General features: G+C 37.9%; 1 protein-coding gene across 6 annotated transcripts in view; it reads left to right on the top strand.

Annotated features, from left to right (window-relative positions):
* Positions 1-25446, top strand: part of COL24A1 (collagen type XXIV alpha 1 chain) — a 421092-nt gene that overhangs the window by 276991 nt on the left and 118655 nt on the right. For all 6 annotated transcript variants that reach the window (XM_062191650.1, XM_062191653.1, XM_062191654.1 and 3 more), the window contains 6 exons: positions 3063-3116; positions 10950-11003; positions 13612-13665; positions 13885-13938; positions 15680-15733; positions 15887-15994. In XM_062191650.1, coding sequence (XP_062047634.1) covers positions 3063-3116; positions 10950-11003; positions 13612-13665; positions 13885-13938; positions 15680-15733; positions 15887-15994 — 378 coding nt within the window. The remainder of the gene's footprint in view (positions 1-3062; positions 3117-10949; positions 11004-13611; positions 13666-13884; positions 13939-15679; positions 15734-15886; positions 15995-25446) is intronic.

Below are 25446 nucleotides of genomic sequence, written 5' to 3'. Positions count from 1 at the left end.
AAATACATAAATAAATCTTTAAAGAAAAAACAAAATGGCCAGAAGATATGCACAGGCATTTTTAAAAGGATGAAATACAAGTGGCCAACAGACACAGTATAAAATGCTTAGAATCACTAGCCATCAGGGAACTTCAAATTAAAACCACACCGAGGTCTCACCTCACCCCAGTCAGAATGACTATAATCAGAAAATCAAAACAGTAAATGCTGGCAAGGATATTGGGGAAAAGGTACACTTGCTGATAGGGATGTGAAGACAGTATGGAGATTCCTCAGAATCTCAAAATAGATTTACCATTAAATCCAGCCATCCCACTCCTGGGAATTTACCCAAATGACATGAAATCAGCATAAGAAATCCCATGTTTATTGCAGCCCAGTGCACAGTAGCTAAGATATAGAATCAACTCAGATGCCCATTAACTGATGACTGGATAAAGAAAATGATATGGTATATATACAGTATGGAATACTGCACAGTTCTGTCTTTTGCAACAAAATGAATGAAACTAGAAATCATTAATTGTAGTGAAATAAGGCAGTCCCCAAAAGACAACTATCATATTTTCTCTGATATGTGATAGTTAATGTAGAATATAAAAATGTTTAGAAGGGGCCAGTGCTGTGGCATAGCTGGGAAAGGCACTGCCTGCATTGCCAGCATCCCATATGGGCACTGGTTCGAGTCCCAGCTGCTCCTCTTCTGATCCAGCTCTCTGTATGGCCTGGGAAAGCAGTGGAAGATAGCGCAAGTTCTTGGGCCCCTGTACCCATGAGGGAGACCTGGAAGAAGCTCCTGGCTCCTGGCTTCAGATAGGCTCAGCTCCAGCCATTGCAGCCATTTTTGGAGTTAACTAACAAATATGAGACCTCTCTCTCTCCCTCTTCCTCTCTCTCTCTCTCTCTCTCTCTCTGTGTGTGTGTGTGTGTGTGTGTCTCCCTCTTCATGTCTATAACTATGCCCCTCTGTAACTCTGCCTTTCAAATAAATAAATAAATCTTAAAAAAATGTTTAGGAATGAAATGGACATCTTATAATTTAATTGTTGTTTTTAGCCCTTGTTTATACTCCTGTGGAACTGTGATCTTTATACTTTTTACTTGTTGCATATCATGATTAATTGTGCATTAAGCCTATGATTGTAGAATGGGTTGAAATTATGTATTTACAAAAGTTTTTAAAAAAGGAAGGAATAAAGGGGTTTGAGAGAGGAAAAGAGGGGTGGTAGAAAGAAGGTTATCTAAGAATAGTACTTATGAGATACATGGAATCTGTTCTCTTTATATTAATAAAAAATAAAAAAGAAAAGAGGACTATATCATCCATATATAATAAATTTTAAGATAATCACAGATGATTAAAACTGTAGCAGTATAACATTCTTAACCATTGGTTTGACGAAGATATAAAGCAAAGTTTGACAAAACTACATTTGCAGCAATACTGATATATGAAATTTTGAATTTTTTGCACCAAACTTCTCTATTTTTTTTTGACAGGCAGAGTTAGACATTGAGAGAGACAGAGAGAAAGGTCTTCCTTCCGTTGATTCATCCCCAAAATGGCCTCTATGGCTGGCACACTGCACCGATCCAATGCTAGGAACCAGGTGCTTCTTCCTGGTCTCCCATGCAGGTGCAGGGCCCAAGCACTTGGGCCATCCTCCACTGCCTTCCCAGGCCACAGCAGAGAACTGGACTGGAAGAGGAGCAACCAAGACAGAATCCGGTGCCCCGACCGGGGCTAGAACCTGGGGTGCCGACGCCGCAGGCGGAGGATTAGCCTAGTGACCCATGGCACTGGCAACCAAACTTCTCTCTTAATTCCATTTTCTATGAACTTTTTGAAGATACCCTCATGCATTATAAACCCAATATCACAAAGTTTTAATATTTGCTTTAACATAAATAAAATGTTATTTGCTTTAATATAAATGAAATGGGTACCTTGAAGTATTTTGGGGGAAAATATTTTTTTCATTTACTCAGCTATTTACCATTTCTGTTATTCTCACTCTTTGCTGAAGACTCGCGTTTGCTGGTGAGAATGTAAAATTGTGCAATCACTGTGGAAAATAATTGGTGATTCCTAAAGAAGTTAAAAATAAAATTATCATATGATCCACGAATGCCACTTCTAAATATATACTCAGTTAAAAACAGAGTCAGATACTTTACAGTCATGTTCAGAGCAGCATTATTCACAATAAGCAAAAGGTGGAAGCAAAACAAGTATACATTAACAGATGACTAGATAACAGTATGCAGTACAGGTAGGGCATCTGTCATCCAAAACACTTGGGAGCAGAAGTGTTTAGGGTTTCATACTTTTTAATATTTTGAAATATTTGCACATATATGAGGAGATATCTTGAGAATGAGACCCAAATTTAAACACAAAATTCATTTATGTTTTGTTTATATCTTACACACGTAGCCTGAAGATAATTATACACAATATTTTTAGTGTGTCTGCATTTTGACAGTGACCTGTCACATGAAGTCAAGTGTGGAATCTTCCATTTGTGGTGTCATGTCGTACACCAGTGGTTTTGGCTTTTGGAGCATTTTGAATTTCGGATTTTCAGGTTAAAAGCAATTGTATAGCAATTGGATATTATGTAACCTTTAGAAGGAGGGAAGTTTTGACATAATGCTGTAACACAGGTGAATCTGGAAGTAAGTCTTGCCTCAGTAAAATAAGCCAGACACAAAAGGGCAGATGTTTTAGCCTAGTTATATGACATGTGTAGAAATCAAATTCTTTGAGACAGAAGAATGAATGGTTAACAGAGAATAGGGGTACAGAGGCAATGGACGGTTAGTGTTTAACGGGTATAGTGTTTCAGTGGGGAAGATGAAAGACTTATGGAGATGGACTGTAAGGATGGTTGAGCAACACGATTGCACCAAATGCCACAGAACCACCAATAAGGAAAAAAAGAATAAAAGTAGACATAGGAAAGTTAAATAGAATAATCTGTAAGGAAAACTAAGGTAAGAAAACTGAATTATTTTCAAACACTTCTTTTTCTACAACTTTTGCCTTTATTTATTCAGGGTTTGCAAGGACCCCCTGGAAATACAGGAGATAAAGGAGTTGCAGGAGAACCAGTAAGTTTATGCTTTTCAGTTTCTTTTTTTTCTCATAACGTATACTTATCTTTGTACTATTTTTTAAGCCTAGTTATGCTATGACTGATGTTTTAAGAACAGTGGTTATCGGTGTGCCTGAGGCCTCCAGAGGCCGGCCTCAGCCTCTAGGTAGGACTTGGGGCCCGTTTGGAGCGCCGGGCTGGCTCTTGTGTGCCCTGGGGCGGGCGAGAGGCAGACCAAGCCCAGCGTGGCCAGGCCTGCTGGCCTGGCCGCAGGCCTCTCTCAAGCCGCAGCCTGCATTCTGCCCTACATTTGGCCGGGCACCTAAAAAAAAAAAAAAAAAAAAAAAAGAAGAAGAAGAACAGTGGTTATCATAGGCACTGTAGATAATTTGTATAAAATGAATATTTTGCTATTATAAAGTTTTTAGTGCTTTTCTGATTTCACATAACCAAATTTGGTGCTGCTTTTCTGGAAAATGAACATATTCCTATTTTCAACAAAGAAAACTCTATTTTACTGACTGTCAGAAATTCCTTTTCTGAAGCTGGATACTCACACACATACACACACACACATGCACATACACACATGTCACATTTATGAGACTAACTCTATAATAAAAGACTTTACAGAAGAGCCAGACTGTACATCTGATGGTCCCAAAGTGTGCAAATATTACAGAGATGCTGTTACATCAACAATACAGAATGTTACATCACAATTTAATAAATATAATTCAGTTATAGAATTTTCATTAAAAACAGACTTCGAGAAGCAAAGACCTTATCACATCTACTTTCTTACAATTTATTCTTTATTGCCAGAGAAGTCATATTTCTAGTTGGTATTGTCAGATGTAATATGTGGTAATGTGCTTCTCAGATTTACAATATAATATAGTCTTTCAAACTATCAGGCTGATTTTATCATCGGTTGACAAAAAGTTTTACAGGTGGCCTTTGCATAATTCACTTAGATAGTACCAAATGGAAAGTACTCACAGTCAATGAGCTATTCTTACCAAACTGATTAATTTCCTCCTTTATCTACTTAACCTAGGATAAATGCTTTCCAAATAATAAGATTTGACAATATGTATAATTATTCTAACTAAAGACCCTTAGATATGGTGTTGCTTTCATCCAACTAAGTTTTTCACTCTTTTCTCCCTATTTTGTATAACTACCTGCCTTCACAATCTGACACTAATTTGATCTAAAATAGTACAACTCCCCATAGTACTATTTACTTAACTAGCTATCTCTTCTAAAAAAATCTGTAAATTCCTGAAGTCAGAGATTATTTATTTTTACATTTGTAATCCCCTTTTATGGCATAATAACTGCATATTAAATCCACTTGATGTGTGTGTGTTAAACTGAATTCATAAAAGGTCATGTACCCAAAGGCATATATGTAACATTACATGAAGTGAAAGGAGATGAAAATTAATTGAGTTTTAGAAGACAAGTAAGAGTAAGTGTGTCAGTAGAATTATGGCAACAGCAAAGAGGGTATCTTAGGATTTACACAAGAAAAGATTTTAAAGACTTGTTACTATAGACTTAAATGACTAAATGGCTTAACAGCACCTAAAAATTGAAATGCAAGTCACTCAGGGGGTTCGTAAATAGAATCTAAGTCAAATTATAAAGGATACAATGGGCATAGTATGTATTTGAGCTGCTTTGCCTAAACATGGGAAGAAAAAGAAGAAAATTGATAAAGTGAAAGGCACAAGATACATTAAAACATACAAGTGTTTATAATTTTAGAATATAAAAGAACTATAGCTTTTCTGTAGCCAAGATTCAAAACTGGTTTGTTCATTATGGCACAAGCATTTGTAGTGAATAGATGACCATTGACTCATTCAATGGCAAATATTTATTAAGAATCTACACTTAGAGTCAGAGATTAGCGGAAGGGGTGATACTCAAACTCCTTGGTCAAATCAAGATGATACCTTCATAGTAGTAGATGCCAGGGACTCATAGGGCAACTTATTCTTGGAAATCGGCACCATGATATCAGGCTACAGGATTTTCCCAACCATCCTCAACAACCAGCTGGTCAGTTTAGGGGCAAAGTGCTCCTAGATGGCGGAAGGAAGACCCTGGAGATGATAATCTGCACCTGGATGTAATGGATGAACATTTTTTCAAAATTACTATGGTTCCTCTGAAAGTAGCTGGGCCAGGACTCTTTTTCTTTTTAAATATTTATTTTTATTTTATTTGAAAGGCAGAGTTATAGAGAGGCAGAGGCAGAGAGAGAGAGATCTTCCACCCACTGGTTGACTCCCAGATGGCCACAATGGGCCAGAACTGTGCCAATCCAAAGCCAGGAGATTTTTCTGGGTCTCCCACATAGTTGCAGGGGCCCAGGGACTTGGGCCATCTTCCGTTGCTTTCCCAGTCCATACCAGAGAGCTGGATAGGAAGTGGAGCAGCCAGGACTTGAATCAGAACCCATATAGGATGCTGGCACCAGAGGAGGAGGCTTTACCCACTATACCACAGCGCCAGTCCCCATAACCCTATCTTTGACATGTACATGGTAATGTCCAAGACAGAATAGTGAGTAAAGCCAGTGGCTATAACAGGAGTCACTTGATAAACCTTTCATCTTGAGGCCATCAAGACAGGGGCTTTTATTAAAGACACTGGGGAGAGTGGGATGAAGGTTGAACTTGCCATCAAACCAGTAACTAAGGTTGAACATTTGGCACCAGGAGCAAGTAGATATTACATTAATTATGACAGTGGAACCTGTCTGTGGCCATATCACCCTGAACATGAACATGCCTGATCTTGTCTGATCTCACAGAAGCTAAGTAGGGTCAGGCCATGGATGGGAGACAGTGGAACCTGGGAAGGCATATTGCATACTATGAAAATTTTTCTTCTGCTGTTTCTATTTTTGAAGAGCAAAGGAAGTTCTTATGTTTTTTCTATTCATATCATTTGTGATTATTAAGCATGTTACAAGAATGGAACTTAAAAATAGAAGCTTGGGTGGAATGTCATACCATATTCTTGCATCTGAAACATTTATTTTTCACCCTTCTCTTTGTATTTTATTCACAAAAACTATTAAAACACTGTAGGAATCCCATGTATTCTAAAATAAAAATATAAGTTTAATCAAGGTGTTTTCTGTCAAAGCAGATCATTCACTGATTCCTTCTCACCCTTGGTTTTCTTAATTTCACTATCATTTCTTTTTTTTCCCCTCCATCCAACATTCTTAAAGGAATTTAAAATACTGACATGTTAGCTCTGAGTAGAAAAGAGTAGTACCGCCTCCATTTGGAAATAATAGTGGGTTGAATTCTGAATCTGCCCTTTTCTAGCTATTTCTCCTTAGCAAAGTACCTATCCTATTTTTGTGCTTCTGTTAACTTATTGGCTTAGGAAAGGTTTGTGCATTTAATCAAATCAAACAACACAAGGCTTAGAGAAATGATACATATTCATATATTCTAATATATTTCTGAAGCAATGATAATGAATTACCATCTGTTTAGGAGCAAAAGAATAACCTTTTTCATGTGCAGGCTCTTGTGAGTACACTAAGTCTTAAAAATTACTCAGCGGCCAGCACCGTGGCTCAATAGGCTAATCCTCCGCCTGCTGCACTGGCACACTGGGTTCTAGTCCCGGTTGGGGCGCCGGATTCTGTCCCGGCTGCCCCTCTTCCAGGCAAGCTCTCTGCTGTGGCCAGGGAGTGCAGTGGAGGATGGCCCAAGTGCTTGGGCCCTGCACCCAATGGGAGACCAGGAGAAGCACCTGGCTCCTGCCTTCGGATGAGCGCAGTGCGCCAGCCGCAGCACACCAGCTGTAACAGCCATTGGAGGGTGAACCAACGGTAAAAGGAAGAGCTTTCTCTCTCTCTCTCTCTCTCTCTCTCTCTCACTGTCCACTCTGCCTGTCAAAAAAAAAAAATTACTCAGCAATATGTTTTAACATCAAATTGAAGCAGTTAATATCTTGATTTTGTGATTTTTACCATAATGATTGTACAAATGATTAACACTTGTCTGTAGGTGAGAAACAACTTACTGTTCAGGAAGGAAAAAAAGATTTTGAAATCAGAGATGACCCCCTAAAATTCATACAAAAAAGTTCCCCAGAAGTGCTATCTGGGGTGCTGCATATGCTACCGGAATTTGGGGTGCCATACGATTTCACCATATGCTTACTAATAAATCCCCAACATTAACAAGCCCAAGAGGGTTCTTGCCTAATATTTACAGAAGAATTCTAAATACCGGCACCGATAAACGAGGCAGCAAGGTACATATGGGTGCGGGTTCGAGACCCGGCTGCTCCACTTCCGATCCAGCTCTCTGGTATGGCCTGGGAAAACAGTAGAAGATGGCCCATGTGCCCAAGCTCCTGGCTCCTGGCTCCTGGCTCCTGGCTTCGGATCAGTGCAGCTCCGGCCATTGTGGCCAGTTGGGGAGTGAAACAGTGGATAGAAGACCTATTTCTCTCTCTCTCTCTCTCTGCCTCTCCTCTCTCTGTGTAACTCTGACTTTCAAATAAATAAATAAATCTTTTATTAAAGAAGGTTTTGTATTTTTATCCTAAAAACAAATGGATGTTGATGGAGGGGTAGGGCTAGTTTTATGATCAGATTACTGTTTTGTGAATGTCACTCAAACCACAAGAACAGCTCCCTGTTGCAGTAATCTGAGTGACATATAGTGGAACCCTTTTCATTAGCAGAGAAAAAAAAAAAAAGGTGGACAGATGAAAAGATTGAAAAGGGCATAAAATCATGGGAGATAGAGATCCTGTGTCTGAAGGATAAATCCTAACCTTCTGGCTTGTCGTGGGAAAGAGAGGATGCCACCATTCACTGAAACTGGAGAAGCCAATAGAAAACTAAGTTTGTGAACGAAAGACTGAAGATTAAGTTTAGTTACATTGAATTTGGAGTGCCTCTGAGAACTATGAATTTGGCAGTTGGATTCAGAGCAGAAAAAGTGCTCTGAAGTGAAGAATATTGGACTTGTTGCCTGTGGAGAGAATATAGAAGTGGGGAAAGAAAAGGGTCTGTCAAAAGACAAAATTACAGCTAATTTAGTTTAGAGATCTTAATTGGTTTATTTGCAATTCTAGAATTAGGCAACAGTTCATTCCAAAAGTAGGATTAAGTGTTCTAATGAGCTAAGCCGAAGAGGTTGGTTTTATATACAGAAAAAGTCTTGAAGAAAACAGACACAGCAAAAAAATGGATTGGTCATTTCATAGTTATTTTTCTTACAAGGCAGGGATGGGGAGATAAAACAATGAAAAATAAGTGATTAACCTCAGATTACTTCTTTGTAAGGATTAAAGCATAAGGAACTTCATTGTGACAATTGTAATCTTTGTTTAAGGAATCTAGTTGTTTCTCTCTCCTGATTTCTCAGGTCAGATAAAAACTTAGTTTTAGTTTGCTGACTTGGAATATTAGTATGAGTGACTCCATTTTCATTTTTGGTCTGGTCCAGTGGAGCCTAGAGTTAAAACTTATTCCAAAACAACGGACTTCTGTAATTTTTAGTTACAGGTCAAACACTGAGGGTTGAAGAATTTCAACATTTAAAAATGTTGGTAGAATGGGATGAAACTGCAGAGGAAGCTGAAAGAGATAACAAAATTGGGATACATAAATCAAAAGAGTTTCGGTTCCAACCTTAACTACCTTAAAATATTCATGACAAGCTTAGATTCCTTTAGAAGTGTGTGAGTGTTAAAAGGAGTAGACAGACTATAGCCTTTAGTCCAGTCACCTGCTGGCGTAAGTCAAGTTTCACTGAAACACAGCCACACCATTCACTTAAGAATATGCACGGCTGCTTTTATGCTCCAGCAGCAAAGTTGAGTAGTTGCTTATAGAGACCATGTGACCCAGAAGCCTAAAATGCTTACTGGCCATATAAGAAAAAATTTGATTACCCCAATCTAGATTTCAGTCACATATACAAAAAAAGAAACAGAAAAGAAAATGCCAATCAACGAAAGACTGACACAAACAATATCCTTGGGTTTATACAGCATTCAACTTACAAAGCTGTACACTGTGACCCTTGTTAATCTAAAACAGCAATCAGATATTTTCCAAAGAATGATGATACTTACTTGGGAAGAGCAGAGCATTACAATGGGAGTACGTACGCTGTAGAAAACTATGGGTGTATTCAAAGAGATTGAGGCACGAGGAAGTTTTTAGTGTCAAAAAAATGAGAAGGATTACATCAGATATTTTGAAACAATAATCTCTGGCCAAAACGACTAATAACCAGCATGGTACCAGTCCAGTGTCGAAAAGACATACAGTTGCTGTTCTGCCCTTATAAAAGTACTTTTAGTGTAAGGTTGCAATGGCCTCTGTGCAAACTTTGGTTCCGGCAGTCTTTTGTGGTAATTATTTTAGGCAGTCATACATAAGAACCCTTAATAACCTCCTGGCTTTATTTATTTTTTGCCATGGTTGACAAAGGTGACCCCCATCAATATTATGACAAATTTTGTATTCCTTTCACACCTTCAGTAAGAGTAAAATGGTGTGGCCCCATCCTTTCTTCCTCCTTTACTTCCTTTCTGCTCAGAAACCTTGAGATAAAAAAAAGTCTCCCTACCTGAATAAATATTATTGGTACATATCAGTGTTGTTGTTGAAAACTGCCTTTAAAAGTAGTGATAAGGTAGATACTACACTCTTAAAAATTAATTCTCCTTAACATTGTTTTATGATATCCCCTATAACTAAAAATATTATTTTTTCTACATACTGTTTCTTAGTTAAGTACCAAAAGTCACTTCCATTTATCTCAAATGATAATTAACCAAATTATCAGATTTACTGTTTGATAAAATTCACTCTGTTCCCATATTAAATTAGTTATGACTTGACAACATAACAGCATCCAGTATATCTGCTATAATTTTAGTGTGTTCATCCAAAAGTTACATGTAACAATCCTAATCCCTAAAGTGATGGTATTGGGAAGTGGGATATTTGGGAAGTGATTAAATGGTCATCAGAACAGTGCCCTCACAATAAGGATTAGTGCCCTTATAAAGAGACCCCAGCAAGCGTGTTCACCTCTTCTACCATGTGAAGGCACAACCATAAGACAGCAACTATGAACTAGACAATGGCCCTCACTAAACACCAAATCTGCCAGCACCTTGGCCTCATACTTCTCATCCTCAAGAAACATCAGAAATAAATTAGAAACTTGAATTGGCTAAAACAATGGTTTCAAAAAGAAATTGAATAAACAAATTAAAAGAAATAGCTATTAAGCCACAAATATTCACAGAGGAACCTTAAATGCATATTGCTAAGTGAAAGAAGCTGACCCAAAAAGGCCACAAACTATGTAATTCCAATTACATAAATTCTGGAAAAGGCAAAATCATTGTGGCAGTAAAATTATTCTATATTATCCTTTTTTAAAATGCTATTTTGTTTGTCACATATTTTCCAGAATATTGATAGATATATGACTACTGTACCCTTTAAATAAGATATCTTGTGAACATACTCAGCACAATATTTAATACTACTTACTAGCTGGCTTCTTGGTAAATGTTTGTCTAAAGGCATTAGAGAATAAAATAATGAATAGTACTCCTTTCTTTCCTTTACTTTGGATTCTAAGCATAGTTTGATTTATCCACACACACACAAAAATAGATGAATCAACTAAAGTTATAATTTACTTAAAGTAATATACTCATAAGTAAATTATTATGTATTATATGTCATATTATGAATTTCCTATTTAAATACATATTTTTTGAAATAGAGTCAACTTTGATTCTCATACCTTTAATTTTAATATAGGGACCACGAGGACTTCAAGGTGATGCTGGGCCACCTGGAGAAATGGGTGTTGAGGTAATATTTTTGTAGTTCTTTCTTGTTCTCCAATGTCTAATACATTTTTGTAAGACTGTTAGATAAAGTTAACATAGTAGATATATATTGTAAAGAACAATCCTATAGTATTTGGTTTCATATTCAAAAAATAAAACCTGGGGCCATCATTCTGGCTCACAGGGTTAAGCTGTTGCCTATAACACCAGCATCCCATATAAGAGCAACTGTTCAAGTCCTGGCCACTCCACTTCCTATCCAGCTCCCTGCTAATGTACTGGAGAAAGCAACAGATGATGACCCAAATCCTTGTGTTCCTGCAACCTACCTGAGAGAGCTGTATGGACTTCCAAGTTCTTGGTTTTGTCCTGGCCCTGCCCCAGCCATTGTGGCTGTTTGGGGAGTAACCAGCAGATGAAAGATCCCTCTATCTCTCTCTAACTCTTCCTCATAAACAAATAAATCTTTAAAAAAAAAAAAAGAAAAGCAAAACAAAATAAAACCTAAAATTCCATTAAAACCAAAAATTAGGGTGGACATTTGGCATAGCAGTTAAGACACATCTTGGGACATCTGCAACCCATATTAGAATGTCTGTGTTCCCAACAATACTTATGTGCCTTACCATATTAATGGATTCTCAGAATAATTCTTAGTTAGGGGCAATCATGCCCATCTTACAGATGAGGAAACTAAGGTTAAGTAACTTATTCAAGGGCAATAGCCAGTGGTAATAGAAGTAGTAGTAGCAGTAGTAGTAGTAGTAGTAGTAGTAGTAGTAGAGCCTGGATTTAAACTTAGGCAGTCTGTCTCCCGAACCCATGCTCTTAGCCAGCCACTGTACCTCTCAGCATGTAATGATGCTACTTAATGCAAGAGTGTAATTATTTCCAGCAGTGCTCCTCTGGGATCAGAAATGGCAAAGACAGTTTAAAGCACTGATTCCAGACTGGTTTCACAAAACAGCTACCACAGAAATCCAAAGATAAAAGGCTGAGAAAGGAATAAAAGAGGCCAAAAGGGGAAGAAGCCCAAAGAGTGTTGGCATTTTCTCTCAAGAGCATCAATCTTAGAGATAGTAAGTGCCATCATTTCCGAGGCAGACCAGAGAAACCGAGGCAGTCTTGCTTCAGGGTCCTTTCTCTTAAGTACAGCTCTGTGTTGCCCTTTAACAATGAAGGGGTTACAGAGCTAAGCAACAGAAAAAAAAAAAAGGTAACAGCTATTTAAAGCTAAACATAGTGAAAAGGAGATTGTAGAAGGGAGCTAAACTTTTAGCAAGAAATGATAGGGGAATACTAGCTGGGATACAGAAGTTCCCAGTTAGAGGACCATAACAAGCAAACATCTAAGACCAAAAACCCACAAAAACTAATTCACAGAGTAATTGCCTCTGAAGGTTAGGGTGGGGCCTTTTCATTATAAGCCCATCTTGCTCTGTTGTGTGTATTTATTTTGAAGAAAACAAGGTGTATATGGAATGCAGAAGTTGTGTCAAACTGGAACACTGAACTTTGTGCCTTCTAAAGTATTTCAGAGTGATATCCAAGATTGTCCTCCAGGGATCAGAAATCCCTGAAACCCAGAAAGCAAACAAGAACCAGAGGGAAGAAGAGAGCTAGAGAGGAAGAATGAGAAGTGATGAGAAGAGAGGGGAGGAAAAAAAGAGGAGTGTGGATGAGAGAGGGACACCGAGAGCATACTGAAAAACAAGATAAATGGCTCTGGGAAACAAAAACAACTCAGTAGCAATTCTAGGAGCTCTGGGCCTGGAAATAGCCAGAGGCTGCTGTGTTTTCCAAATAAAAGAAATCAAAAGTATCTCAATAACTGGACCCAGTCATGAAAGAAGGCTGGAAAAGAAGCTTAGTGTGTGCGTGTGCGTGTGTGTGTGTGTGTAACTTTTCAATGTGAATAAATTCATCTTTTCCTTCTGTATATTTTCTAATAACACCAGTAAGGAAAAAACAAATTTTTTAAGGGAAGTGGTTTTGAACAGAAAGGGATAGGAAGAGCAAAAGGTAAGGGAACAAAAAACTGTGAGTGTGTGAGGGTAAGAAATTAGAAAAGGAACTAGGTGGTAGGTTGTTTTTGACCCGTACCTAGAAGGGAAAGGAATGGAATTAACTAGTGTTAAAGTCCTGAGTTTATGGACTGGTGCTGTAGCATAGTAGGTTAAGGCTCATAAAGGCAACCGATGGAGTTCCTGCTGATTGCCTGAGAAAGCAGGAAAAGATGGCGCAGGTGCTTGGGCCTCTGCACCCACGTGGGAAACCTGGAGGAAGCTCCTGGCTCCTGACTCCTGGCTTTGGATTGGCCCAGCTCTGGCCATTGCAACCATTTTGGGAGTGAACCAGCAGATGGAAGAACTCTCTCTCTGTCTTCTTCTCTCTGTCTGTGGCTCTGCCTCTCATATAAAGAAATAAGTCTTTTAAAAAAATGTCCTGAGTTTAAGTGAAGTTGTTTTGACCATTTGTACTGTTAAAAGGTCTTCTGCCTTGTAGTTTATAAAGGGGCAGCAAAGACCCTCTTTTGGACCCAGATTTCTTATCCCTGCACTAAAATAAAATTCCTGCCGTCTTACGAGGTTGTTATTAACTTTGTCATGTGTCAAACCATTCTCTTGTAGGGACCTCCAGGCATTGAAGGAGAGCCTGGTCTGCAAGGCGAGCCAGGTGCAAAGGTAACCTTCCTAACAAGTAAATGGAAGACGCTCTAAACTCTCACTACTATATCCCCTACATTTGCCAATTTTTGGCAAGCACTTGCCCTCTCAAGGCTGGTGAATGCCAGCAGAAAAAAATGGGAAGTGTCCTGGAATTCCTATCCCTTATGATAGGTCCTCCATAATTAGACAGCAAATTAGTAAAATACAGTTTCTTCTTTCCCTTTGTTTCTTCAGGGAGATGTTGGACCTGCAGGGAGTGTTGGAGGAACTGGGGAACCAGGGTTACGGGTAAGTGCCTACTGGAAACCCTTTTTAAAATTCTTTTATTTGATTCATTCCCAAAATCCCCCAATGACAGAGGCTAGGCTGGAGCCAAAGCTAGGAGCAAGGATCTGGTCTCCTTTGCAGGTGGCAGGAATCCATTTGCTTGAGCCAACATCACTGCCTCCCTAGGTCTACATTAGGAAGATGGGAGAATCAGGAGTCAAAGCTAGGAATCAAACCCAAGTGTTCTGATGTGGGATGTGAATGTCTTAACTCTTAGACTAAATGTCCATTCCTGGAAACCTTTTTAATAATTCATAGATCTGCTTATGTCAGTGATTCAAAGCTTGTCAATTTAGATTGACAACACTTAAAAACAAACATAATAAACATTTTTGGTGCATTATTTAAAATATTTGTCTTTATTTCATAATTTCAAAAACCACATGTCAAACACTGTTCATGTTCTAATTTAGTAGCATTTAGAGTCCTGACTTCATATGCCCTTCTCCAGATCAGGTGTACTCTGCTAACCCTTGCCAAAAATGTGGAAACCCATCTTCTGTATATAAAGAGAATTGAAAATGAATCTTGATGTGAATGGAAGGGGAGAGGGAGCGGGAAAGGGGAGGGTTGCGGGTGGGAGGGAAGTTATGGGAGAGGGGAAGCCATTGTAATCCATAAGCTGTACTTTGGAAATTTATATTCATTAAATAAAAGTTTAAAAAAATGTGGAAACCTTGTGATTGTCACTAATGATAGCATTAAGAAGAAATTCACAGACATCAAGGATCAACTCTCAGGAAATTTCCTCATCTATAAAGATAGACAAAGGATTGAAATCTAATATATGTTTTTAAAAAAAACTAGAATCATGCAAAGTTACTAAGATGCAAAGAAAAAATATAAATAACTAATTAGTTTAAATAAATTATACTGATATGATAGCCTTTTATGATAAGGAGGGTTTTTTTGCAAGAAAATAGAGTTAAAGATACTTTAAGAGGCATTTGTTCTGTAAAAGTCAGAGTTCTGCAACTTCTTCTTTTTCCTTTCTTTTCATTTACCCTTTTTTGCAGGAGTGGTAAGGCAGTTAGAGGGAGTGGGAGATATAAATACTGAAATTGTTAGTGAAGGGAGAGGTGGGACAACTATGAGTAAGCACAAGTTAATTTACTTTGAAATTACTTACCTACCAAGAGAACCATTACTACTTTAAAAGCTCCATAAACCATGGCTCTGTATTTCTGTAAGTTCCTTATTTAGAAGACAGCTTCTTGATGGACCAGGACATTAATCTTTGCCTGTCCTCTATGAGAAAAAAAATGCAAAAGTTCTAAAAGTCTAATACAGCAATCATAACTGAATCAAGTTGTATTAACTCATGTAAATTCAGCATAGAAGGTACTATAATTATATGAGATGTGGTATTTACATTTCTTGAACTCAGAAATGTTAAGTCTAGCTGTATAAATTTTCAGAGCTACCAAGTGAAAAAAAATTTTATAACCTTTAAATATCAAAACCCTACTCATACTCTGGGACCACATTTTATTTGAATTTACAATGCTCTGACTTCTTAAATCATCTGCAGAGCTATTCAAAGCAAATTAAATCATGCCTGTTATACCATCAACTCTCCTTTAAAAATAAAGTAGAAGTCGAAATAAACACAAACCTGCTACTCTTTCTACTTTTTAGAAGCAAAAAATAAGCTAAATAGTGTAGCAAAAGACTTTATCTCATGGTTTCTGCTACAAAATAGGGTGAACCAGGAGCTCCTGGAGAAGAAGGTCTCCAAGGAAAAGATGGATTAAAGGTAAATAATACTTTTAATGTTATATATAAAAAAGATGTTTCATGAAATCTATAATATATAAGACATAATTTTTGCATGCCAAACAAAAGTCTGCTTATTGTGAAGCATAATTACTTTGCTACATTATTTTTTAAAAAATGTATTGGGTTACAGGGAACTCAAGGAGGCAGGGGCTTTCCAGGAGAGGATGGAGAAAAAGGAGATATGGGGTTACAAGGAACTCCAGGGCCCTTGGGTAAACCAGGTCACATGGGCCTTCCGGTAAGTCCTTCTGGGTTCATTTTCAAATACTCAGTGAACTTGATGCCTCCCACTGACACACACACACATCCTTATACAGCCAGTGGGTAATTGGAAGTGTGGAACTATGGCTTGAAAGAAGGACAAAATGAAAGCTTTGGTTACTAGTCCTCCTAAGATCCAAAGTGTAAAGACACTTTTTTCATAAGTCACATCGACTTCTGTCATAAAGCATTTAAAAGGGAATGCTTTAGTAGAAGGTAGTCTGAGTCCTTGGGCCCCTGCACCAGCATGGGAGGCCCGGAGGAAGCTCCTGGCTCCTGGCTTCAGATAGGCACAGCTCCAGCCTTTGCAGCCATCTGGGGAGGGAACCAGTGGATGGAAGACATCTCTCTCTCTCTCTCTCTCTCTCTGCCTCTACCTCTCTGTAACTCTGCCTTTCAAATAAATAAATCTTTAATTAAAAAGATGGGGGGATGCTTTGGGTTGTCCAAACCTTAGTTTGGTTGAGCAATTTGGATATTTATTCATAAAACTGACATTATTATTGTAGAGCAATATCCTAGCTTTAGAATGTAATTCTTTGCAAGCATAATATCTGATCAGTATCAGAGATCTGACCCTAAATTGTAGCATTACTGTAATGGAAATTCTAAATGTATATTGAATAAATAGACCTCAAGGCAAATGGAAGGCATTAATAAATAATGAGCACGGCTCTTACTTGCGTTGGCTCTTCATTTACAGCATTCGTTATATCCTTCCAAATACAGCTTCTTCGGCCATCTTACTGTTTCACTCTACTGTTCCTTCTTTTCTTGTCTCATGTCTTTCAACATGGTTTGTCCCCAAGATTATCTGTTTACTTATCTAAGTTTCCATGCCGTTAGAGGTAGTCTCCTATCTTGGACATCATCCCTTGTGACCCTATAAAAAGTGACCTCTCTCTTCCCTTAGGACTCAGCTCTTTGGAGATTGAAAATGAACCATGGGAGGTCTCTTTCCCTGGAGAGCCCAGCTTTTTAAAAGCTGATTCTTAGGGTGGGATTTTGGTAGAGCAGTTAGGACATTGCTTGTGGTACCCACATTCCATATCAGAGTGCCTGATTTGAGTCCCCCTTAAACCACTTCCTATCTAACTTCCTGCTGGTGCAAACCCTGGAAGGCAGCAAATGATGACTCAAGTGCTAGGATCCCTGCCACCCATGTGGAAGACCTGAATTGATTTCCTGGCTCTCAGCTTCAGTCTGGCCCAGCCCATTTTTTGCAGGCATTTGGGAAGTGAGTCAGCAGATGAAGTTTCTCTGTCTCTCTCTGCCTTTCAAGTAAAAATGAAAATAAATAAATAAATAATTTTTAAGTCCTTAAATTAAACAGCAACAACAAAAGCTAATGCTGTCTTTACTTCTCGCCATAAACCCATGGGGTTTCAGAAAGGCCTAAGAAGTGAATCACCTCTCTCTCTCTCACTGTCCACTCTGCCTGTTAAAAAAAAAATAAAAAGTGAATCATGAATAAGTTCATCGTGCAGACAGACTGGGAGACAAAATAGTGACTTAAACTATTTATTTATTTTGTTTATATGAAAGAGAGATATGTAGAGAGATCTCCTATCCACTGATTCACTCTCCAAATACTTGCAACAGCCAGGACTGGACTTGGCAGAGTCCAGGAGCCAGATTCACCATCCAGGCAGAAACCCAAGTATTTGAGTCATCAACTGTTGCCTCCCAGAGTGCGCATTAGAAGGAAGATGGAATAAAAAGTTGCCCTGGGAATCAGACCCAAGAACTCTGATAGGCAATGCAGCCAGCCCAAGTGGTGGCCCAACTGCTTCACTGAATACCCATCCCTATGATACACAACCTTTGAGTCTTTATGCTTTATTTCTTCCTCTCTCTTCTTACTTCCAAATCATAGAATGTTTTATCTATAACAGCACCTGTCCCAGTGTGCTCAGTTAGGTTTGCAGAATTAAGAGGAAAACTCTTCCTAGACCAATACAACATATATCATAAATGAAGCATAAACTGGCATCTCACCATTCACATTTGCCCATGACTATAATCTCTGTAGCAACAATTAAAATAATGCACTAACTCATATTTTCCCAAATGATAGATATTATTACCAGCATATTTCAAAAAGACATTTAAAGAATGTGGATGATGGCCGGCGCTGCGGCTCACTTGGCTAATCCTCCGCCTGCGGCGCCAGCACCCCAGATTATAGTCCTGGTTGGGGCGCCAGATTCTGTCCTGGTTGCTCCTCTTCCCATCCAGCTCTCTGCTATGGCCTGGGAAGGCAGTGAAGGATGGTCCAAGTGCTTGGGCCCTTCACCTGCATGGAAGACCAGGAGGAAGCACCTGGCTCCTGGCTTTGGATCAGCACAGTGCGCCAGCCATAGCGGCCATTTCGGGATGATGAACCAATGGAAAGGAAGACCTTTCTCTCTGTCTCTCTCTCTCTCTCACTGTCTAACTCTGCCTGTCAAAAAAAAAAAAAAAAAAAAAAGAATGTGGATGATGCAAAAGTGTCACCTGTGTTAAGCCTTCAGCAAATTAAATCTTTCCCTCCAGTTTCAGAGTAACAATGAAGTGCCCCTTTCTCCTGTCTCACCCTCTCAACCCTGGAAAACTGTGATGGATATTCTCCCCTGGCAAATACAAAGAATTAGGGAGCCCTCCATAAAACTATCATACATGCCAGAGATGTAGACACTGAACAATGTGATTTCATTATATCCACTCTTAGGGTCCTTGCAATTTACAGCTGAAAAAAAAAAAAAAAAAAAGGTTTAATGTATAAGATAATATAGCGGATCTCAGACTGGCACTAATTCCTTCATTTTCTGACTTCCAGAGATAATCAGCTTTGATCCCATATTTTGTCTTTATGGTGTCCTTGATAGTTTTCATCATTTTTAGAGCAGTCATCCTCTTCTGTCATCATCAAAAATGGAACCACACAGAAGCCAAGTAACAACTGCCAAGAAAGTGTGATTATCTTCCTGAGAATTCTTGTCAAACTTGTTTTGGTATTTTAGAAGCCATTAACAGCTATTCATTCTTTAGCAAAGTTCTGTAGCAGAATTTGAAGAGTTAGTGGGGAGGGGGGACACAGAGGTAAGGAAAACGAAGTCGTGAACACCATCCACTAACATGGCAGAGAATCCAGGGAGGGATGGTGCAGTTTGACAGCTGGTGATGGCAGAGCAGGGATGAAAAAGGGGCTCAACACAGGCATGGAAAAATGATAAACACAGATGTCATCTGCTCCATAATTTTTCCCAGGAACAGTCCTGCCTAGTACACATCTTTGGTGCCTTTTTTTAGTAACAACACATGTGTGTTTCTTTTTTATTCTTTTTGTTGTTCTCCTTGGAATTTTAAATGCCTTTCGGCTTATAAACTCAGTAAAAATACCATGGCATTTTTTTTCAAAAGAATTTTATGATCCAAGAAACTGTTGCTTAATCAGACAGCCTGATGTTGGATTTAATTTTTCACTTCTAAAATTCTTCCTTAGGCGATGTCACAAAGATGGTACCTTGGATTCTTATAAAGTAAACAAGAGAGAGAGAGAGAGAGAGAGAAAACTTTTTGTTTTCAAGAAAACAGAAGCTGTTCCTACTTCCTAGAAGATGGGAAATGAGCTCTGGATTAAAAAATAAGGCAGTAACAGATTCTAAATCTAAGATATATGCTGCTGCTTTAAACAGAATAAAAATATTTTATGCTTGAATTATGTGCTAAAATAAAATCTTCAGTGGCCTAAACTCATAACTGTATGAGCAAAGTGTTGAAAAGAAACCTGCCTGATTTACAGTCTGTCATCTGTTTCTAAAAAAACTACCACAATAATGTCTAAAATCTAAATATATGTGGAGCTATGAATTCAAAGTTAAATTCATTAAAGTGAAATTGTCTTATTTTCCTTCTGTAGGACAAAATTTAGTTGGATTTATTAAAATGTAATTTTCCTAATATGTTTAAGGTGGTATGATATCAGAAAGAGGTGAACCTCTTAAGAGAAGATGAAATCAAATAAAGCCCCCTTCTCTAAGAAACATTTTAAATAGGATCTTAAATTAAATGAAGGCATCAAGATGAGAGGAGTATCCATAGCTAGCAAAGAATAAGACATACATGGTTCTTATTACTTAAAGTGCTTTTTTGAAATGTTAAAAAACAATCAGTTGGGGGAATGGGAATTCAGGATGACTGGCACTAAGGAGCAAAGAATTATCAAAATCTTTATCATTTGAGTCCCTTCTGTGACTCTGGTGTTAGGTTTGTTTCTTCCAGACTATATTATCATAAAGCAATAGACAAAGCTCTGTATTGACCATTGTATGACTATTGTTCAAATCCCTGCTGTCCTTCTAAAGACCTGTACTTGCTAAGTTACTATTTGGTTTCTTAGTTCATGTCTTGTACCTAACAAAGTGGTTAGAGCCATGCAAAGCTTTCTAAGATCTTCAGAAGGGTGCTGAATTAGCAATGCTAAACTGCTTCCACTCCTATTTTAGTCAGAAAAAGATCCTTGTCTGTCTATTTAATATATTACCTTCTATGTATGTTTTCTTTGGAAGAAGATGTTCTATGCCTTTAAAAAATTAGCTTGGATTTTTAAAATTCTGTTCAGCTTTATACACTGATTCTATATAGTTGTACATTCTTTAATTCAACAAAGTTCTTTTTCATACTTTCTGCTATCCAAGAACCTTGCTAAACACTAGGGATACACTAGGTAAGAGGAATAACAAGATCCCTGATCTCAGACATTATAATATAATGGAGAAGACTAACAACAGATAAAAGACCATTGCAGATTGTGATAATGCAGTGATGGAAATAAATAGGATAATGAAAGAGAATTGCTGATTAAATCTAGGAAATGCAACCAATTAAGTTCAGAAAACATAATACAGTGAGGGCACAAGGGAAGACTTCTCTAAACAGGAAACTGTTAAGTAGAAAGCTGAAGACTAAAAAGGAAATTCCCATGCAAAGAACTCTGTGAGGATCCCTCAAGGTTATGTAGCAGCAAGCATCAAGGGTTGGAGGTGAGAATGACATAAGAATTTTTAGAAAGCTAATTGTTGCAGCTGCAGCACAATGAATAATGGAAAGTTCTTCAAGATGAGCTCAAAACCATGGTAAAAGTTTACCTTTTATTCAAACTGTAGTGAGAAGCTTTTGAAAGGTTTTGAACAGAGAGGAGCATAGTCTCTGGTGGGAATCACATTTTAATTTCCAAACTTTGTTTTACAAGATCTGGTGTTATTGGATATTCTAAGGCATGAAATAAAATTACAAGAAAAGAACAAAATAAACTTGAATCAGGAAAGCATGTTATATGCCAAGACCATTCAGTGAGGGAAAGAATGGTCTTTTCAACAAATGGTGTTGAAACAACTGGATACCCCCAGTAAAAGAATAAATTTGGACCGTTCCCTATACTACACACAAAAATTAACTCAAAAGTGGTCTTAGACCTAAATTTAAGAGCTAAAACTATAAAATCCTTACATGAAAACATAGGAGTAAACCTTCATGAATTTAGGTTAGACAAAGACTTCTTAGATAATATCAAAAACACGAATCACCTCCCGCACCCTGCAGAAATAAAGAAGGAAAGAGAAAGGGAAAGGAAGGAAGGGAGGAAATTTGAACTACATTAAAATTAAAAGTGGAGGCCATGGGGCCAGCACTGTGGCACAGCGGGTTAAAGCCCTGGCCTGAAGTGCCGGCATCCCATGTGGGCGCCGGTTCTACTCCCGGCTGCTCCTCTTCCAATCCAGCTCTCTGCTATGGCCTGGGATAGCAGCAGAAGATGGCCCAAGTGCTTGGGCCCCTGCACCCATGTGGGAGACCTGGAAGAAGCTCCTGGCTCCTGGCTTTGGATCGGCTAGCTCCAGCCATTGCAGCCATCTGGGGAGTGAACCAACAGATAGAAGACCTCTCTCTCTGTCTCTACCTCTCTCTGTAACTCTTTCAAATAAATAAAATAAATCTTTAAAAAAGAAGTGGAGGCTGGTGTGGAACAGCAGGTTAATCTGCAGCTTCCAACACTGGCAATCTATATTAGACTGCCAGTTCAAGACCCAGCTACCCCACTTTTAATCCAGTTTCCTGCTGATGCTGTTGGGAAGGCAGTAGAAGATGACCAAAATACTTGGACACTTGTTACCCATGTGGAAGATCAGGATGGAGTTCCTGGCTCCTGGTTTCAGCCTGACCCAGACCCAGCTGTTATGTGAACCAGTGGATAGATGATTAGTTTCTCTCTATCTCTCTTTTCCACTCTTTCAAATACATAAATGTTTCTTTTTTTAACTTTTATTTAGTAAATATAAATTTCCAAAGTACAGTTTATGGATTACAATGGCTTCTCCCACCATAACTTCCCTCCCACTCGCACCCCTCACATCTCATGCTCCCTCTCCCATTCCATTCACATCAAGATTCATTTTCAATTATCTTTATATACAGAAGATCAATTCAGTATATACTAAGTAAAGATTTCATCAGTTTGCACCCACACAGAAACACAAAGTGTAAAATACAGTTTCAGTACTAGTTATAGCATTACTTCACATTGGACAATATATTAAAGACAGAGCCCATTTGAGAAGTAAGTACACAGTGACTCCTGTTGTTGATTTAACAAGTTGACACTCTTGTTTATGGCATCAGTAATCTCCCTAGGCTCTAGTCATGAGTTGCCAAGGCTATGGAAGCCTTTAGAGTTCGCTGACTTTGATCTTATACCGATAGGGTCATAGTCAAAGTGGAAGTTCTCTCCTCCCTTCAGAGAAAGGTACCTCCTTCTTTGATGGCCCCATTCTTTCCACTGGGATCTCACTCGCAGAGATCTTTCATTTAGGTCTTCTTTTTTTTTTTGCCAGAGTGTCTTGGCTTTCCATGCCTAAAATACTCTCATGGGCTCTTCAGCCAGATCCGAATGCCTTAAGGGCTGATTCTGAGGAAAGAGTGCTATCTAAATATTTCTTTTTAAAAATTATAAATGTTTTACATCAAAGGACACAATCAAGAAAGTGAAAAGAACCTACATGAAAAAAAAATATTTACAGATCATGTATGTTAAGGACTTTACCTAGACTATATTAACAACACAATAAAAAGACAACTCAATTGGAAAATGAGCAAAGGAGTTAAATTTCTCCAAATATATACAGAAGGCCAATAAAGTACATAAGAAGATGCTCAGAATCATTTGACACAGTGAAAATGCAAATCAAACTACAGTGAGATACTGCTTCATACCCACTATGATGGTTGTAATCAAAACTACAAAAAATAATAAGTGTTAATAAGAATATAGAGAAGTTAGAATTCTTATATACTTTTTTAAATTTTTATTTATTTGAGAGATAGAGTTACAGACAGTGAGAGAGAGAGACAGAGGAAAAGGTCTTCCTTCCATTGGTTCACTCCCAAATGGCCACAACAGCCTGAGCTACACTGATCCAAAGCCAGGAGACAGGTGCTTCTCCTGGTCTCCCATATGGGTGCAGAGGCCCAAGCACTTGGGCCATCCTCTACTGCTTTCCCAGGCCATAGCAGAGAGCTGGATTGGAAGAGGAGCAGCCAGGACTAGAACCAGCACCCATATGGGATGCCAGCGCTGCAGGTGGAGGATTAACCTACTGTGCTACTGCACCGCCCCCTACATTGATCTTGAAATGTAAAATGCCTTAATTGTTTTATAAATCACTTTGGCAGTTCCTCAAAATGTTAAATACAGACTTAACCACATGACCCAGCAATTACACTCCTAAGTATTATAACCAAGAGAATTGAAAACAGATATTCAACAACTTATACATAAATGTTCACAATACACTATTCATAATATCAAAAGTCAAAACAACCCAAATGATCATCACCTGATTAATTGATAAAATGTTATGTGTCCATATGTTGGAAAACATTTGACAGTAAAAAGTAATAATACTACACAGATGAATCTTGGAACCATCTTGCTAAGTGAAAGAAGTGAGTCACAAGAGACCATGCATATTATATGATTCCCTTTATATGAAATATTTCAGCTAGGCAAATCTATGGAGACATAAAATGGATTAGTAGTTGCCTAGAGCTGGTGAGAATTGGAAGCAATATGACTACTTATAGGTACAGATTTCTTTTTGGGGTGATGAAAATGTAACATTGATTTCAGTAATGGTTCTACAACTCTTTGGATACATGCTTTACATACCTGGTATTTATACTGCTTCCCAATGAGGCACTTTTGAAAAGTAAGTGTGAGTGGTGCTTCTAAGAAAAAAGAGCTACTCTCACAAAGTTCAAAATATTCAATGGGGAATACCATTTTGTTCCTTTGTTTTAACAGCAATCAAACTATTCTGAATAAACATGACATATATACAGAGTCTTCATAAGCTTCATAGGAAAGTGGAATTAAAAAGTGATATGTATTTACATGAGTAAATAGTCATCTCATATAACATATAAATCATATAACATTTTATTTTATTAAAGAAGTCTGTTTGAGCATACACATTGAAAAAAAAAAGTTACTATTTTTCTCATGAGTCTTGCAAGCTTCTAAATACACAAATGCATTGCAGTGGGCAGTGTTATCTTGTAAGAGCCAACATTTTGGAGCAGAATATTATTTATGCATTTCAAAACAAGCACTAAAATAAACCAGCCTAAAACCATTGAAAGTTTACTCCTTCCCACCCTGCATAAAAAGTAACAATAACAGTGTATCTTCAAAAAGAAAAAAAAATTAACAAAAAAGGGAAACTTTTTTATTATAGTGCCAAAAATTACAATATGGAATAACCAAACTCCTTTTTGTACAAATAATGGTTCCTTCAAATATATGCGAAAGTTTACTGTGTAAAAAATCCTTAGGAAACCATATTTTCCATTCCCTAGACACTAAAAAATCTTACAAAAACCTCTCCTTATTTGTCAGTTTCACTTTAAAAGTTTTATTTTACTACCAATGTTTAGTACATATTGTTTAAAATGTTATTTCCTTACAAATGAATACTAGTCTGAATAAGGCAGAGTATTTTCAACTTTGGTCATGCATTCTATCACTTAGTTATTCATTCGTTAAATATATATTAAACATCATTTAAATTCTGGAGATACATCTAGGTACTAATGGAATGAGCAAAATAGAAAAAGCCCCTACTGAAATAGAATTTATATTTTGGTGTGAGAAGACACTGTAACAGAAATGATAATTTCTGGTAGTGATAAATGTGATGAAGAAAGTAAAATACAGTATTTATAGAGTGACTGGGTCACAGGCTATCTTACATGAGAGTACTACCTGAGAAGAAATATTGATATAAGAAGGCATTCACAAACCCCTTACTCCACAACTGTACTAAATTGAAGTAATCACATAGCAGCAGGTACCTACTCAAAATGAGAACTGTATGGTTCAGTCTTATTGAGCTA

This window comes from Lepus europaeus, chromosome 5 (genome assembly GCF_033115175.1).
Source record: "Lepus europaeus isolate LE1 chromosome 5, mLepTim1.pri, whole genome shotgun sequence".
NCBI classification, from domain to species: domain Eukaryota; kingdom Metazoa; phylum Chordata; class Mammalia; order Lagomorpha; family Leporidae; genus Lepus; species Lepus europaeus.
This window is presented reverse-complemented; position numbering and strand designations above follow the sequence as displayed.